This window comes from Streptopelia decaocto (assembly GCF_964273445.1).
Source record: "Streptopelia decaocto genome assembly, chromosome: 1".
NCBI lineage: Eukaryota > Metazoa > Chordata > Aves > Columbiformes > Columbidae > Streptopelia > Streptopelia decaocto.
The window spans coordinates 115,286,192-115,303,972 of NC_138663.1; the positions used below are offsets into that span (position 1 = coordinate 115,286,192).

The window sequence follows — 17,781 nt, forward strand, 5'->3', positions numbered from 1 at the left end:
GGGTATACGGCCCAGCCAAGAGCTGTACCATGCCTCAAGCAGCTTGCCAAGTTGGGTGGTGAGTCAACCAGCACCCCAGTTAGCAGATAATGGGGTAAATCGAAACACAGCCTTTGTGGTCCAGTGAATAACACTGGGACTCAAACTCTGCCTTAAACTTCCTATGTGCACACCAGTGTGATTCCCCTGTGTCTGGGATTGCGTGTCTTTAAAAGGCAAAATAGTACTCACTCAATGGCCTCAGAGCCATAGAGGAAAATAAGTCCTAGGCTTGGGCATTATTCTGGTGGCTTTGGCTCTGTACATCGACAGGTCTACCCAAGTTAAGACAAGACTCCATTTAGTATGTGTCATTTTAATTTTCAATTAGTTTTTAGTGTTTGAATAACGGCTCTTGCGACAGATGTGCTGTCACATTTCAAGACTTTTAGAGGGAAATAAGTTTCATGACTTTTCACTTCTCAGGAGTTGCTCAGCTACTGAACTGTGATGCCGCACAATGCAAATAATAATTTCAGCTGCAAATAATAATTTCAGTGGGCTAGGGCTGGGCAATCCCAGCCCTACATTTCATATCCAGTTCACTTTTCAGTATTTTATTTGTAATCTCTGCTAAACCACAGTTCAAGTTATCCAGCACTTGGCTGCTAAATCAGTGACAGATAACCCTTGCCAGTAACAGTTTGTTTTGAAGGCCAATATAACTAGAATAAATTGATAGGTTAAAAGGCTGTATGTGGGAATTGATGCCCATCCCCTGTCTGAACACCAACTTCCAGAGCGCAGTGCAGTTGTCTCGATGACTTGGCTCTCTTTTCATCTGCTGGTCTTGGCCTAAAGTAAAAGCACCTCTCTGTAGTCAAAGCTGAGCCTGAAAAAGAAGAAACTCACAAAAATATCCTTTCAGAAAAAAAGAAAGGCTTCTTAAAATCAAGTCCTTGTGCTTTTGCGTTTGTCACAGCCTGCACTTCAGTATTGGCACCATCCAGGGCCCCAGCATATTTTATACTTTAGCTCTCAGATCCAATCCAGCCTGGTTAGTCCTGTCCTCACTGCAACTGTATGCTGGGACCATCAGCCTCACCTCGGGCTTCTTCTTGGGAGCCTTCCCTGACAGCAGCATCCCAGTCCCCCAACTGCTGTGGCGGGTACATCCCTAGGAGTTGCACTCCTCACAGTGACAGGAGAGGATGTAGCGGTAGGTGGCAGTGAGCCGCATGCCCCCTGAGCATCGCAACCGCATGGCCTTCAGCTTGGAGGTCTGGGGCCGGCAGCAGTGGCAGGTGGAGCGGAAAGGCTGCTTCAGGACGGTGCTGAAAGAAACCATCGGTTCCGAGCGTGATGTCTGGCTGCAGCGCCCTTCACAGCGAGCCAGCAGCACCATCTGCGAAGGAAGAGAGATGGGTTAGGAAATGTGCCTCAGTGACTGCCAGCACATAGCTAACACCAGTGGAAGGCTATCTATCTCCTTCTGTAGTCACTATCACTTAAAAGAATGAATCCTGATGGCAATTGCTAACCTAAAGGTATGTAAATCCTCTCAGTTTTAGGCCAGTGTGCTCCTCTAAGAAAGATAAAAGTGACTTGCAAAACACCTAATCAAAAACTGCAGAAACTACTGACCTTGTAGTGCAGACATTCTGGAGCCTGCACAATTAGTTGAGTCTTGTTTCAACATATATCTTGAGATTGTTGGATAAAATGTCCTTTAGCTGAATGTTGCTCATTATATGCTAAAATTATTATGTAACCAATATGCAAATGTGTAACCAATTGGCTCTTTAGGACTGCCCTGAGTAGGGATCAGATTTTGTATATAAAGGCTGTTACTTTTCTTTCTGACATGCCCTATTTATTCCAGCATTCAAACTTGAGCAACTCTGTAATAAGCAATATCTCATCTCTGTGTGCTACAATTTGGCTTATTGTGCACCAGGGGAATAGAACCCTGTTTTGAGGACAACACATCTAGTCTGGGTAGTCTCACTTCATTTACTGCATCTCCCTGCCTCATGGAGGGAATGCAGCCCCACAGAATGCATTGTCCATGAGCTGTGTCCAGCAGAGTGAAGGAGGTAACATGGGCAGGAGGAAAAGCGAGTCTCCTCTTGGAGCCCCAGGCACTTACACAAGCAAGGACTACAGGGCTTGGTTTTCTGAAGGCTGACCTCAGGACTCCAAATGATCTCAGCCAGCCCTGTTTTCCAGACACACTGACTGCAACTATGACTTACTGACTCCAGAACTGTGGCAGCTAAGCCCTTAAATCATCAGCCAGATTGATAGTTTGACTGAATATTTTCCAACATTTTGAGTTCATGTACAAGTGATCAGCAGAACTAGTCCTCGAGAGCATTGTCTCAAATGCTTAGATATATACACATATAAAGTAGAAGTATAAAGATGCTCAGTTTGTTGCTTCTTTAGAAGTAAATTTCTAGTTCACTCCTTTTACAAAGATCACCTTGAATACATATTTGCAATTATATGTATGTATATATATATAATTGCATGAGCTGTATCTGCATAAAATGCACCATATAACATAAGGCAATGAAAATGTAAACAAGATTAACTCTTTGCTAAATATGAGGGTTCACTAGTGAGATTTTCCAAAAGTAGTGCAGGTTCCGTGGTTCTTCTCCTGAGTTCACCAACTTAGCTGTGACCAGAGCAAGGTAACTTGCACAACAGGAGGCACTAAAGAAGGAAAGCCCATGGTGAGTCACTTACTTCCCTTCCTGAAAAGCTCTTGTTGAGCAGAGAAGAGGGATAGAGTCTCGTAAGCTCTACGTAAAATGTTGTTTAAGCCCAAATGATCTAGTTCTCATTAACCAACAGCAAGTTCAAAATAAACTTCTTGTATCATCCCAACAAGGTCAAAATGTGACAGAGGTGAGAAAGCAGGCAGTAAAACAGTCCTAAGTCTATCCTACAATCAAGGAAGAAAATAACATTTTAACTATTCTGCATATATCTGCATATTTTTCCAGACAATCTAAAAAGAACTACAAATGTAGCAGTAAATATTTTACAACATTATACACTTCTGAGATTCTTTCACTACACATGATCAACTTGCTGCAAATCTCGAAGTCTTGCAAGCAGGTATGCCGAATGTCTAATTTTCTCTTTAGTCAGTCATGAGGAAAAATGAAAGACAGAGAATTTTTCTGGTATAAAGTAGGAAATACCAGCACTGCCTGGGTCCATGGGAGAGGCACTGATTGTCCATAAATAACATAAAAATTTCTCTTCCAAGAGTATTTGCATGCCAAATAGTTTACTTGTAAATGTATTAATGTTAACAAGTACACTTCAGTCAACACAGACAGATCACAAGGAAGATGTCTTCATGAGCTGATGATCTGGGGTGGGTACTATCTTGTTTCTTGGTTTAAGTAAGAGATGGGTTCTTGTGGCTCTCTAATAACTTTACCATCCACGGTTCCCTTCCTGTGATACTGCCTAGTCATAAGCAAATTCACTTCAGCTGTTAGCAGTAATATGGTGGAAAGAAAATTTCAGTGCAGGGTCGAGCCACACTCTGGCTTTAGACGTATCAGCTATATCAAGTTCCGTAATACCAGCATCTTTAGTGTATATGAGAACAGGGAAAGGGACAGCTATTACAGTGCTAGCACCCCACTACTGACAGATGAAGATCTACTTTTGTCTCCTGATAAACAAAACTCACTTCCCATAGTAACAGGTGGGAAGCTGGTAAAAAGCTACAAAGGTATCTAATCTTGCCTGTATTGCAAAGGAAAGATAGCAGATTGGGACATTTAACAAAGATTCCTGGCACCTTGACAGCTCTTGTTAGGTGCCTCACTTTGACCAGTTCACCAGACTGTGTACAGGCTCTGTCACAGGCTATTCTCAAGGGTTTGGTGAAAAGGAGGATGCGGAGCAATCCAGCGGCGGCGGGCAACTGCTCAAAGAGGAATTAGAAAGACAAAAGAGCCACTCCTTAGGAGTGGAAATGGAGGACATGCAATGGCCACAAGTTGCTTTTTGGGAGGTTCAGAGGACCTCCAGAATCCCTTCCAAATAACATATCATTCTATGTTTCTGTTGTTTCAGCCCAAATGTGACAGCACACATGGTATGGTGAAGGTGACTTCTCATGGCTGATGCTTCTGGAACTGAAATGTCTAGTCACTTTTGGTACTGATAACTGGAGGACTTCCTACGGCACTCAGCTGCTCCTGTATGTGCAGGTACTTTCAGAAACACCAGGGGAAACAAAACAAAACAAAACAAAACAACAACAATAACAACAACCAACACACAAGGAACAGGGTTAAGACTGCAGAAGAGTTGCAGCAGTGTAATAATGGGGCAGAATTACTTAATGTGCCAACATCTGTGTCTCAATAAACTTCTTATGAACAGCAAGCTTTCTAAAGAAAAAAACAGGCATAATTTCTTCAATATGCAACTTCATTTATAGTTGCTTAACAAGCCTCATCATTAAAACCATGTTTTATTCTGTGGAGACTCTAATTTTAATCTCAAATTTTGCTGTCTGCTTAGCTTTTTAGAGAGTGTGGTCAATATACGTATCATGTAAAATTACACAGTGTTGGTTTTGTGCTCTGGTTTTGCATTACGGGGTAAATTTTTACAAATGAGACTGCACCATAAGTATCAAGTCAAGCTTACAGGATAAAAAATTTTCAGAGTTTGTATTTTGATAGCTTTCTAAACTTGAAGTCCTAAACCTGAAGTCCTCAGCACAATTTAACCTCCTCCTCGTAAAACCAGAACAGCACCAGTGAATTTTGACATGTGTGCAAATGAGCTGGAAATAGCATGTACTTCGTAGGCTTTGCTTTGCCATTTAATCAATCACACCAGCTGCTTATTGCATTGTATACTATAGTGCAGTAGAGATTATCACCTAAATAATTAGTAATGCTATGACAGCATAGCACAGTAATACACTGGGTGTATATATAGTAAAAACGTGTGGTTATTTTATAACCTGGTACATGTGCCTCTCAGCTCCCCTTGTCCCATGAGCCTGTGTGTGTCACCTTGCGATGCTGGATCCGGAAGCACAATGTGGGAACCACGGGGGCTCTGACATGTATGAGCAGCTGGGGAAAAACAGGCTTTCTTACTTAAACTCAGCAGTCTCATAGGTATCTGGACAGCCACAAAAGAGAACAACCTGAATCTGAGGCAATATTTGACTCTTGATCATTTGAGCTGTATTCTTTAAACTCAGAAGTTGTGAACTGGTTTGATATTAACAGTGTTTGTATTCCTCTCCAGCAACAAGCTGAGGCGCAAAAGCAGAGAGCTTGAGATGAATGAGAACAAACTTTCACACAGTATCCATGGCCTGCCTGCAAGTGGGAATTACTGAAAATCTCCTGAGCTACCTCATGAGCCAATGCCTTCAAACATTTGCTAAACATTTCTTCATCTCGTCCATGTCTCTCTGGGCTGAATTCCTTAGTCTGAGGCTGTCAGTGGTACCACTCTTCTGGCACATCTGGAGAAAGCACTTGTGACAGCCAATACTGTAATTCAGCAAGCTCTGGTTGCAGTGACAAGGTGATCCAGCACATTGAAGACCAGTAGGTCTCCATGACAGAGGTCAGGCAGACTCCAGTATGGTCAGGAAAGGCAATACCTAATGAGCTGATGCAAACATTTCCTTGAAGTCAAAGGAAAACACTTTTTTTCAGGAACAAATTACCTTCTTCTATCCCTCCTTTGTGTCTCTTTTATACATTTTGTTACTATAATGGACTATGTTTCCAAAGACTTTGGAAACCTTTTTTTCAACGCCTTTGGAAACCTTTTTTCAACATCTGTCTAAGGTCACAAGCAAGAGGCATTTTAATGATTAAATTATATTGGGCGGATGTTCCCAAATGTAACAAAACTACTTCCCATGTGGGTACAAATGGCAGCCTCCATAGAGAAGCACAGTGGACTTAATCCTTTTTTAACCAAGACAGAAGGCAAATGTAAAACATCTTGCAATTTCTGAAGCCATTTTTACCTTCTGTAATTCTATGCTGCACTAGAAGAGAAAACATATGGAGTGAAAAAGGATGGCTTGGTGGAATCAATATATCATGCCAAAAAAGGACAAAGTCTCTGGTTGGCATCAATTGTCAGTTCAAGCTTCACAATAGAAACTGGACGGAAACAAAAAAGTACCACAATTCCCACAGCTGCTCCAGAAGAACCTTCCATTTTTACTTGTTTATATTTTATCACAATATATATAGGAACAGACATTGTGTCTAATTTTCATTAGCAAGTCTAATATTGGTCCATGTTTATGTGCTAGATCCAGAACAGAAGCCATATGTCTAGCAGGATGATTCAGATCCCTTAGACCTTAAAAAACAGAGCAGAGACAAGATTTCTAACAAGCAGAGACAAGATTTCTAGGAAACGTCAAAATTATTTCACTTAGTATAGAAACTGTTTTCATTTTCCACTTCATGAGAAAGTCCATACAACTTGCAGGATTGTTAAAAAGTTGTTCTTGAAATGGTTGTGGAGTTTGGGAAGCCAAAAGATGTGACAATGTTTTCAAACGTGATTTTCATTAAAGGCTTGATTTTTTAAAAAAAATTCGCTAACAATTTTTCAGTCAGAGTTACAAATGTTTATGTCAACAGCTTTTTTCTCAAAGCTCAGTTTTGAAGTAATATGGTTTTCATTACAAGGCCTTCCTTATTCTCATTTCCATCAGTCCCACTCCTAAAGTCCTGATTGCTTTTCTCTGTTGCTGGGGATGTTAAAAAGTTGAGTTGTTGTTGGGTATCCTTCCTCCCTTCCTTCCTTCCTCCCTTCCTCCCTTCCTTGCTACCTTCCATGGGCTGTGTAGGAGGCAATGGCCTGAGCACAGAAGAAAACCATAACTGGTGATGAGTCAGGGTCTGACCATGGGGTAAGCATAAGTGTGATGAACTGAGGGGCTGGGAGTATGGGGAAAGCAGCCTCACAGTAAGAGCCCAGCTGGCCCAGGGACAGGAGGGTTTGGCTGGGGCAGTGGCCACTGGAGTGCTGGCGGTAGTGTGGGATCAACTGGAGGCAAAGACATCCTGTGGAAACCTGCTGCAGCGGGGGAATGGTGGTGGGTAGATGATGGCCCACAGGAAAGACCAGGACATGGCAACCCTTTGGCCCTGGGCCAGAGAAACCCCACCCTTCATCCTCCAGGACTGAATTGCTTTAGGGGTTGGTCTGGAACCTGTTGTGTTTATCCTCTTTTGTTTGAGCCAGCGTGCCCAGGGCAGTTATACTCTACATTCCTCACTGCCCTAGGGAAAGCAGTGATTGTTTCACATTTGCTCTTCTGCCTGTAGAGGGGCAGAGAGGGATCCTACCCAAACCTAAAGACCAAAGGGCCTCTGGGGGTTACCTACCATCTTGCCAACATTATGTACCACAGGTCCTCCTGTTCTCTGGCAGTGCAGGGAGCCAAAAGCGAAGGCCAGCTGGGGGGAGCATCACCCTCCTGGGCCAAACCATCGCAGTAGCTATGGCTTCTCAGATGTAAGAGGTGATCTGAATTGCTGTGGGAGTGGGCTGCTGGCACCCCCTTGCCAGGAAATAAAAACCACCCACACCACCCACACTGTTCACCTTTGCCTCCCACTGGAGTCAGCTGCAATAAAATCAATATTGCACAAACAGATGCATCTCTGCAGTTCTGTATGTTAACGTTGGATGTTTCCCAGATGGTAAGAAGGTCTAGTCTAGGCTAAGAGCAAAACAAAAGATCTCTCCTGAATCATAAGTAATACATGATTTTACTGTTTGAACTCAAGAGCAGTAGGCTAAAGCCTCTGATCTCCCACCCATCTCCCATTGCTCTCTTACCCAACACAGGGCTGGCAAAAGTGTTGGTGCTGGTGGCTGTTGCCTTATGTTAATCCAGGGATGTGGGTGAATAGGCAAAACCACTTTCTGCGGGACAGAGGGATGGTCCAGGCGGAGACTGTACATCTGAATATGTGCTGGGTTAGCCAGAAAAAAATAGGACAATATGAAAGGGACCAGCAAGGATTTTCCCATTGTTTCTCCCCATTCTTTTTCTCCACTCAATGAAATAAATGACTGTAGGCTACATATGCAGGCTGCTAAACCATTTTAACACAAAATTTTTCAGGTTTGAAATCCCAAATGAAAGGCAATATTGTATTTCCTTCTGCTCCTAAGCCCTACAGTAAACTTCCAATTGTCATTCTGTATGAAAACAAAGGACTTGAAACTAACTAGGAAAAAAATTAGTGATGTTTTTCACATTCTTTTTTCATTACTATTTTACAGTTTGATTCTTTATCTCAGGACTTCAAAAGTTACGAGTTTACATATTCTGGATTAAAGACTCACTTGAAAGAAGGGGCTGACTGGGGTGATCTAAACTTCCAAACTAGCCCATCTTCTTAGTGCTGGTGGCTGAAACCTCAACGTGCTCCTTCGAATCTTATCATTTACTGCATGTTAGCTTTACCATCATAGTATGTTTTTCCTTTTGAAAAAGTGGAAAGAGACTCAAGCGCCTGTCTCTCCAGCTCCAGTTCTGATGTACACACATAGATGTCTCCACATCTGTATGTCTCTGCAGCTGGATTTTGGTAGCAAGGAATTTTTGCAGAGAAAATCACCACAAATGGCTCATTTTAACAACTCTGCTGACACAGCACCCTGCTGCGAAGGGGTGAGGGAAGTCCTTACCTTCGAGCTACACTTGTACAGAGGGTGGCTGATGGAGTCGACATAGTGATGCCTCATACAGCGGCTGGGATCAGAGTCGATCATGAAGGAACTGTCTGTTTTACTGTCAGTGTCTCCCATCATCGCCAGGAGCGAGAGCATGGAAATCGAAGCTGCAAGTACATGATTTCCCATTGTCGAGGAACTTCTCACTGATAACAGCAGAGGGAGGTAGAGTATTAAAAAAACTCCAAATTCTGGCAGCCAGTTCCTTTCCAGGATGGTGAAAAGTCTGCTTTAAGTCTTTTAGCTGTCATTCTTCTCCTTGAGTTGGAGTTTGCTGAGATCATAATCCGTCAAAGAATCTCCTGCCGTAGCTGGAATAGAAACAACGTAAATCACAATCCTGACCAAGGAGAGCTCTGGAGAAAAACAGACATAAATAACCTTAAGGCACACAGGATTTTTTTGCCAGCCAAAATACATGTTCTGAGTCGGTAGGTAGATTATGTGGCATTAGGAAAGAGATGTCAAGGCATTGTTACTTTAAGCATTGCTCTATCATTTTGCTGGGGAAAATCTTTTGACTTTGAACATCACAAATGCTGCAATGCCAATCTTCGTTACTTGGTGATGCCTCTAATGGGTTCCGCTCAAAACTGGTGACGAGTAACACATCAGAGAATTCTGCAGATTACGAGGACTGTGTATCCACTCAAAGTACCAAAAAACACACTTGGGGGGCAAAATTAGGCTGCCTCCTGCATTACAAGTGGGAATTTCTGGCCCAGGCAGCACATGGAAAGGCTGTAGGCAGGCTGACCCTCAGCTCTAGGAGCTGCGTGTTGCTCTCCCACAACCTCTGTGCTGTAAGGACATGGGGCACCCCCAGGATGGAGGAATGAAGAGAGTCCAAGCCCACATATTAGCAGGGCAGTCCCCTGGGAAATTCACTGAGCACTGACCTGCACTGTATGGGGGACCTGCACCTATATCTCTGTCTGCCCTGCCCTCCCAAGCACCAAACTCAGACACGCAAAGGTGGGCATGCTTTACTTGCTTACTTGTCAGGCTGCACTTGCTCAGTGATGGTGTCTTCATTGTTAATTAAAGGGCAGCATCTGAAAAATACATCATATTCCATAATATCCAAGTACTTCCCAGATATCAGTTGGGAAAAAAATATATATATACTGGTGGAGTAACACAGGTTGGCACTTGAGCATCTGGATTTTTGGCACATGTTGATCCAGGTGATCCCCCAGAAAACAGGCACAGGACAACCTCAGAAAAGCTGCCCAGAGCTCTGTGCTGGCAGGGTAAGGAAGGCATTTCCCTCAGCTGCTTCCTAACAGCCCCTTGATCCTTCTCACAAAGCCCGTAGTCTCAAATGGGTGGTTTAATTTTCCTTTTACAACAAAGAGCTATATAGCTTGAAAGGGTTATGAACTATCCAGCTAAATATAGCCTGGAGAAGCAAAGGATAGTTACAAGTAAAGTCCAAAGTGTGAGGACTTTCTGACAAAACGTGTGATAAAACAGTTCTCTGGTCATGCAGAAATGCTCCGCAGAGCCTCTTGCCTATTTAAAGAGCAGATGTGTGCCTTTATTGCCTTATACAAGCCTCTTTCAAAACTGTTTTCTGGCGATGCTCTAAACCAACTGATACTCATCTCCCAAACAGTCTGAAATTACAAGGCCTCCCCTCCAGTGTGCTTGGTGATTTGTGTATTTCTTTATATAATAACTTGCTCAAACGCTTCTGTAAGAGGAGAGCATAGCAGTGAGAAACACTTCCAGAGTTCATCCAAGTTGGGAGTCAAGATTTGTCGGGCTGAAGTGACATACAATGTCTCACGCTGAGAAGAAATGTAATTAGGTATGCTCTGTGTATTAGACATTTTTAAAGCCTTTTTTGGGTTTCAAACTATTGTCCATGTGCCTAAGTAGGAAAGGAAAAATGATGTGGCTTTGATTCTAATAGACAATATGTTTTTTTTCCCAGAGTCTGACCTATGACCTAGTGTATTTTCCTCGAGCAAATGTTTTTTCAGTTGATACGGCATTAAAAATAAATACTATATCTTTGCTGTATAAGGATTTTAAACAACACTAAACACTTAGGATCTTGGACACATTTATGCACAGTCTCATTCATGTCAACAAATATCTCTCAGTCATGGGAGCTGGGACAGACTCCTTCCCAGAAGTGAACTGTACTACTGTGATTCATGCAGATGATGCCCAAGGATTAGCTAACAGGAGGAGTGGTGCACTTTTTTTTTTTTTAATATGTAACCTTTTACCTACATTCCTATTTTTCTTTATAAAGAGGCTGACCAAAACATGCTACTTGGCAAGGTCTCTTTCCAACATAGTTAATCAGTATTACACACCCAGTAATTCCCTCTCTGTCCAAATAAATTTACTTGATATTGGACGGTCTCATCTCATGTAGTATTACATCCAGGGATCTCCTTTTCCCACTCTCTCTGTCCCACTGTTAATTTTGTGCTTCTATATCTTTCTGTGGTTTTGATAAGTGTGATTTAATACAGTGAGAGAAATCTGGAGTCCTGAGTCAGTTTTCAAAGGCTTATCTCTCTAGTTTTCTTCAGGAAATAATTGGATAACATAAAGTCTGCCTCATGAAAACACTCTGAGAGAGCTGGAAAGAAGCAGGGAAAAATGAGAGAAAAGGAAGACATCTGTACCTTCTGGATAAGCACAGCACAATTCAAAAAATTATTGACATTTTCACAATCTTTTAAAATTGCCCTGATACTTCCCTGGCAAAGAAATGTGGCTTGCTTTGGTAACAGAACTTTGAAAGAAGAAAGAACCACTGTTATCACATATTTGTTAGTAAAAAGAGAGGCCACAGATGTAAATGTGACCCTTTTTTTGTGCAAAAATCTTTTGTGTAGTTGTCGATGGACATACTGGTGAAATGAGTGTGTTGGTACTGGAAGCAGGACTGCAGACAACACCAGGCTGTTTGTACATGCTAGTATCTCCTGACACAGCTGTGTGAAAAATATACCTACATTTTTCAAGTACATATGCCATATAAAATTGAGATATATGGTAAGAAGTCTCGCAGGGGCATTTAAAAGTATAGAAGTTAGTGTGTTGATTTTTGATTGTGTAAAAATAGTCTAAATAATTTCACTCAGGTACATCACTGCGATGCAGAATGTCACCATGGCATTTTTCATTTCCAGCTGATATTGTGCAATGGCATTTCACTTTAAATTAACTTTGGTTTTTTTTAATAAAAAGGTTATATTCCCTTTGAAATAGTGTCTGAAATTATAAAATCCTAGAGAGTACATGACATCAGGAGTGACTCAGGTAGCTTCCAGTCTATCCTTCTGTCCAAAACCAGAAGCAAATACACCAGTAATCATTAATAATTATAACTGTACTTATAATGATATTTTGTTTCATTTGGAAAATATTTTTTAACAAAAATCAACAATTTCACATATTTTTTTCTTTTATTTAAGCTGTTTTTTCCCTCAGTTTCTTTTCATGTCAAAAACTGTGGTAAACTGCTCACCTGCCAAGCTAACAAAAAGAAAGCTAAAAGCTCTTTACAGCATCCTGTAGTGAAAAAGATGCCAAGGTGACTTCCTATTCTCAGGCTGAAAAACAGCAACAAAAATATTTTACCTAACAGTGGATGAAAACCACTACTTCCCATTTTTTGCAGAATTCACTGATATGGATATTACTTCTTGTTACTAATAGGCTTATAGCACCCTTTCCAAAAAACTGGTTTTCAGGAACTCTCAGAGAGGCAAGGTACTAAAAGCTGTTACATCTGTTACCTAAAACTGCTACATCTGTTGCCTGAAAACTGCAGGGAAAACAAGAAGACATCCCAAAGAATGACCATAAGAACATACAATCCAAGACTGTATTGCACATGGACATAGGGGCAGATTTAGGATTATTTTTCCAACTTTATGTTGTTATTAACTGCTTTTTGAATGCTGACATAAATATTTTTTATCATAGTCTTAATATTATTTAGAGACTGGTGAATGTTAAGATTTTGTTTTGTTTTAAGGACATAAGAGAATTCCATCATCTGGAATTATTTAGCCAGTCACTTTGTGAGAACGCAAACTGAAATTCCCTTTTTGCTGTGTATCTTGGAAAAAATAAAGAACTGAGCAATTCTCCAAAGGTCTATTGGATCTGCACAGCTTTTACCCTGGAAGGTACGAAGAGAGCAATGGAAAAGCTCATTTATGGTGTACTTCTACTTAGCTGTTCCCTATTCCTGAGCCCCGTGAATTAAGCATGCACGTATGTTCAGCTTGGCCTTCAATTGTTCTGCATTTTCCATGTTTGAGACTCCTGCTTGACTATGAGGGTACAATTCAAGTCACTTAATGCCTTTTACATTTCGGAGGCTGCCAAAATCCCCTTGGAGCAGCAGTGTGTATATATAACTAAGCCTGGCCTTGCATGCTGTGCATATTTAGTAAACACAATTACTTGTATCCTACCATGTGGTTCTCTCATTCTGAATTTGCTATGTAAACAGAAGAGTTACAAGACTACTTACTTTCTGCAAACTCCAGCCCTAAAAAAGCGTCACAAACCATGTATGTACTTATGTAGGCATGTGTGTAGTTTGCTGTTCCTACTCTAACAGAAGTGCCACCAAGACTTTGATGAGTCCAAAATGGGTTTCTCAAGAACTTCATTTAACCTGGAAAAGTTTACACCTAAAAGATCAGGATTTGGGGGTTCTGCACTCCAAGATATGGACCGGAGTAGAAATGACCATGCTGGAGAAACTATGCTGCAGGGTTATACCAGGGTTTGTTCTGCAGGGTTAAACTCTCCACTGGCATGAGAAGGGCCAAAAAGGGGGCTGGGGAAGCAATCAGGGGAGCCATCTGCCAGAGCTGATTCCCAGCCCTGGGCATGAGGAAGACCTGCAGTGTCTCTGCTGGCCTGGTCGCAGTGCTAGCATGACCCATGGTGACCCATCACAAGAATTTCTGACTAGGGGATCTGCACTTTCAGGGAACTTGGGGAACCATCGCTTCTGCTCCTGCAATGAGCTCCCAAGACCTCAGCTGGGCGGCTGGCTGGGGGGCTTCTGTGTACAGAGCTACCCACGCTTGACCACAGTTCCCAGCTGACAGGAGCAGCAGGTCTGCCCTTACACCAGAGCTACCCTCTCCTAAAGCCATGGTTGTTCTGTGTGTCCACAGCTCAAGTCTTGCTCTAAAGTCATGCCTCTGCTGGGACATTAAAGGCCCTTACAGTGTTGCTCCAGTGCTGTGGCCATATGGTGTCATCTGCTCCCAGACTTCCTCCAGCCTCCATGGCACTCAGATGGCTTCCAGCCCACAAAACCAACTGCACTATGCCCAGGAACCATTTTGGAAGAACTGTGTGCTGTGGGACAAAATGATACAAGTGACTGTTTGAGCAATTAAGGAGAACAGTTTACGTAGTAGGAGAGACAACCTAAGATGCTGCGCACTATCCTGCTTTCTGCTGAATCAACTCGGAGGCTTCATCAGGCCCAGTGTTTGTTTCAGCTCTGTAAATAAGTGTAGTCATCTTCTCATCTAGTTATTTCACTGTAGCCATTTCTATTCCAGAAGTGAAGTAACTGGCATCCTATATATGCATTCAAAATCCTCACTCCGCTGTGCAACTGCCTTTCAAAACACCTGACAATGTCACATAGTGGCCATGCAGCAGCTGGGCAGCAGCAGGTGAACACAGGGAACTCCAGTTTGTGAAATGCTTCTGTGCAGCATCTGAACAGGTTTCCTCCCCTCCTGAGACAGGGCAAATACCAAAATAAATATTCTGAATGAGATCCTTACAAGTCTAAATAAGTAAAATGTTTCCCCAATGCCTTGTGCTAAATGAGTGTTTGCCCTCCTGACATCCAGCTGTGCTGGGCCTTGTCCCCTCTGATACCAAAGGGAATGTCTTCAACCATCATCTGCAACCTCCATCCACCCATTACACAGCATCATGCATGTGAGGAGGATGCACAAATAACATGAACTCCTGGCCAGAGCTGGCAGCAGCTGATGGGCAAGAGGAGGGAGGAAGGGAAAAGGCAGTAGAAAGAAAAAGAGGCTCAAAAGAAGAGAGAAGCCTCTTCGTCTGGTTGTCCACAGGAGGGAAGCACATCTGGTCCCACTGAGGCTGCTCTGTCCTACCACCTGCCAGCCAGCTGACAGCAGAGCACCATCCCATAAAAAATTAGCAGAAAAAATGGAGCAGTCAGAAATGTCAGACATGCTGGTGGTGGTTGAGAGAAACTCCTGCCTGTCATTTTCTGCTGTGAGGCTTCACTAAATCTTTGAATATTTCGGGAGATGAATACCTGTAACTGTAAGCAGACTGAAAAAATAAGAAGACCATGGTATTTGAAGCATACGAAACAACACAGTAATCACAACAAATATAATGGAAGAGCACAAGGCCACAAGCACCTATGGGAACATCAGCAAGCATGGGATGAGTACACAAGGAACTGGTTCCCCAGGTTTCAATGGGGCAGCTCCTGTAAGGTCCCTGTAAGTGTTCACATAGCAGGGACCCAGTGCATGAGGTGGAACAAATTAAGCTGAATAGCACTTGAGCTGTCTGAGCTTCCCTCTCCTTTTGAAGTTTCCAAGAATATTTCCAGTCCTTCAGGTAGCTAGGAGAGAGGGAGAGCTAACAGCTGGTTCCTCCTGCTAGGCAATTGAAATAACAAACTCTAGTGGGTACTGCAAGCTGGCACCCAGCCAGCAGACAGGCACAGGCCAACATGGAGAAAAGGTTTCTAATACACTTGCAAAGAATAACTACTGATAGACAAAAGAGAGCTTGTATTTTTATTCTTTCCTTTTTCTGCTTCCAGGAAACTTCAAATAGATCGATTAAGGGCATAGATGGGATCTCTCTCTAATGAGCTAGTAGAGCCATTTAATTGCAAGGCGATGCCAGCCTTGGGATTTTTTTATTCTTGTGTCTCACTGAATATCAGAGTAGTAATGGTCTTGAGTCTGGGACAGGAACTGAGAGAAATAGAGATTTCCACTTGCTCATCCAGAGAGTGCTGGATGGGATCACCCCTCAGTGAAGCACCAGGCGCAGAGCTGAGCTGCCTAAGGCCACGCATCCACCTCAGAAGGCAAACCAGCAAGGGTGACTGCTGGCTACAGTGCAAATATTCCCAGCTAAGCATTAGCTATAGGATTTGCTTCAGTAAGTACCTCTACTTTAGTCTTATGACCCAATATGAGGCAAAATTACTCTTGGCCAAATTACAAGTTGCTGAGAGGTCGAGGGCAATTCAGGCATGTGTTCTTTACCTGTTGGAGTGTGTTACAAGCAAGTGGGCAGTTTTTGTTCTCAGTCTTTTATGTATTTTTGAGAAAACTCAAAGCACTGTAGTCATCAATAGATGCAGGAGTAGGAACGGGTTTCTTATTCTTTAATACTAAGCAAAGACATCCCTGCCACCAAGACAAGCAAAGAGCACTATGCATGCTGGAGATAGCACATGATTGAAGGGGATGTTGCCTCTTTGATGACCATAGGGGCAAAATTCTCTCTTTTTTATATGCAGGCAAAATTCAGACCACTATCCAGATACCTCAGTCTCTGACAATTAAGGAACCTAAATATTTGACTCATGGTAACAATTTTATGTCTTCTAACAAGGGGAAGAGCTTTCTCCTAGGTCCCACTCTCTGTGAGCTGTGCTGCTATGACAGTAATGCGATTGTCACTGCCATGGTATGCTTAACCTTTGCCAAACCAGAGCTGAGGCATTAACTCAGATCTTCAACTCACATGTCTTAAAGGGCAACATAACCTGCACTCCCTCTGTACTGCTGGACCGACACAGTTTGCAGCTCAGCAATAATATGCACATAAATGTGACAAGCATAAGCCATAACAATGATTGATGCAAATAAAGAAATAACAAAGAGAAGCTGAAAAACAGTGATGTGGTAAAATTCCTAGGAACAGTGTCTCCATGGCATCAGCAGCCTGATACCCTGACACCAGAAGAAAGGCTACACGCATCTGTGGTAAAAAGGATCTCTGTGCTGCATGACGAAATTCCAGAAAACAGGACAAGGACTGATGGTGTCTGGAAGTAGTAGTGCCACTGCTACCCGGATAATAGACTCAGATTATGTGAAAAAAGAAGGAATATATAGATGACCAGCTGCTCAAAGGCTTACTACAACGTTGCTTTTATTGTTCTGCTAAGTTAGAGGTGGGGCATCAGAGGGATTCCTAGCATACCACTACTGAGAAATTTTAATATGTTCCACACTGACACATATAAAAAGGAAATAACAGCTGATCATAGTCAGCGGAGACTACAGCATCTCTTTGTATACATGCACAGAAGCATGGGCTAAGTGGGGTGGTCTTGGCCAGAGAGGCAATGAAATTAACCTGATGCAACTAAACCTTTCTCCTGCCATTGAGCTGAGTTTCAGCAAAAGGGCTGTTGATCAGAAAGACAGACAGTAGGAAAAAAAAAAAAAGTGGACTGGGCACAGCCACACACCCCATCCTGAGATACCAGGACGTGGAGAAGGGCAGGGGAGCTGAGAGGCTGCACATTTAACACTGATGAAAAGAAACACATGTTTACACAACCGACAATGATCCGGTGGAACAAGATATCACAGGGGGCAAAAGTTTAGCTGGGCTCAGCAAATGAACCTGTTATGTATGGGAGGGTTTCAGCCACAACGGTTTTATTTTTAAAGAGTTTTTGGAAAGGTTGAAACTCTCAGGACTCTGAGAATTCAGTTTATGGGGTTAGGGAAAAATCCTTTGTCGCAGATAGTTATCCTGTAGCTGCTTGCCACAGGGTCTCTATGTATTTCTTTGATGTGGCCGCTTATAGCCACACTCAGGAGGTGGATTGCTCAAATAACATGAGACCGTGGTATGGTCTCATCTAGCAAAACTTTTCTGAAACTCAGTGAGACAAGTCTCTCCTCATACTCAGCAGGACATTAGAGGCAGAGGAATTCGTAGTATTTGCAATACAACTATCTAATATTTATAATAGTA

At 42.5% G+C, this 17,781-nt stretch overlaps 1 protein-coding gene across 2 annotated transcripts in view; it reads right to left on the reverse strand.

The window, feature by feature from the left end:
• Positions 1 to 427: 427 nt before the first annotated feature.
• NDP (norrin cystine knot growth factor NDP) overlaps positions 428 to 17,781 on the reverse strand; it is a 30,489-nt gene continuing 13,135 nt past the window's right edge. For both annotated transcript variants that reach the window (XM_082057735.1, XM_082057736.1), the window contains 2 exons: positions 8,719 to 9,074; positions 428 to 1,384 (listed from right to left, as the gene is read on the reverse strand). In XM_082057735.1, the coding sequence (XP_081913861.1) occupies positions 1,157 to 1,384; positions 8,719 to 8,892 (402 nt within the window). In that variant the 5' untranslated portion in view covers positions 8,893 to 9,074 and the 3' untranslated portion in view covers positions 428 to 1,156. The remainder of the gene's footprint in view (positions 1,385 to 8,718; positions 9,075 to 17,781) is intronic.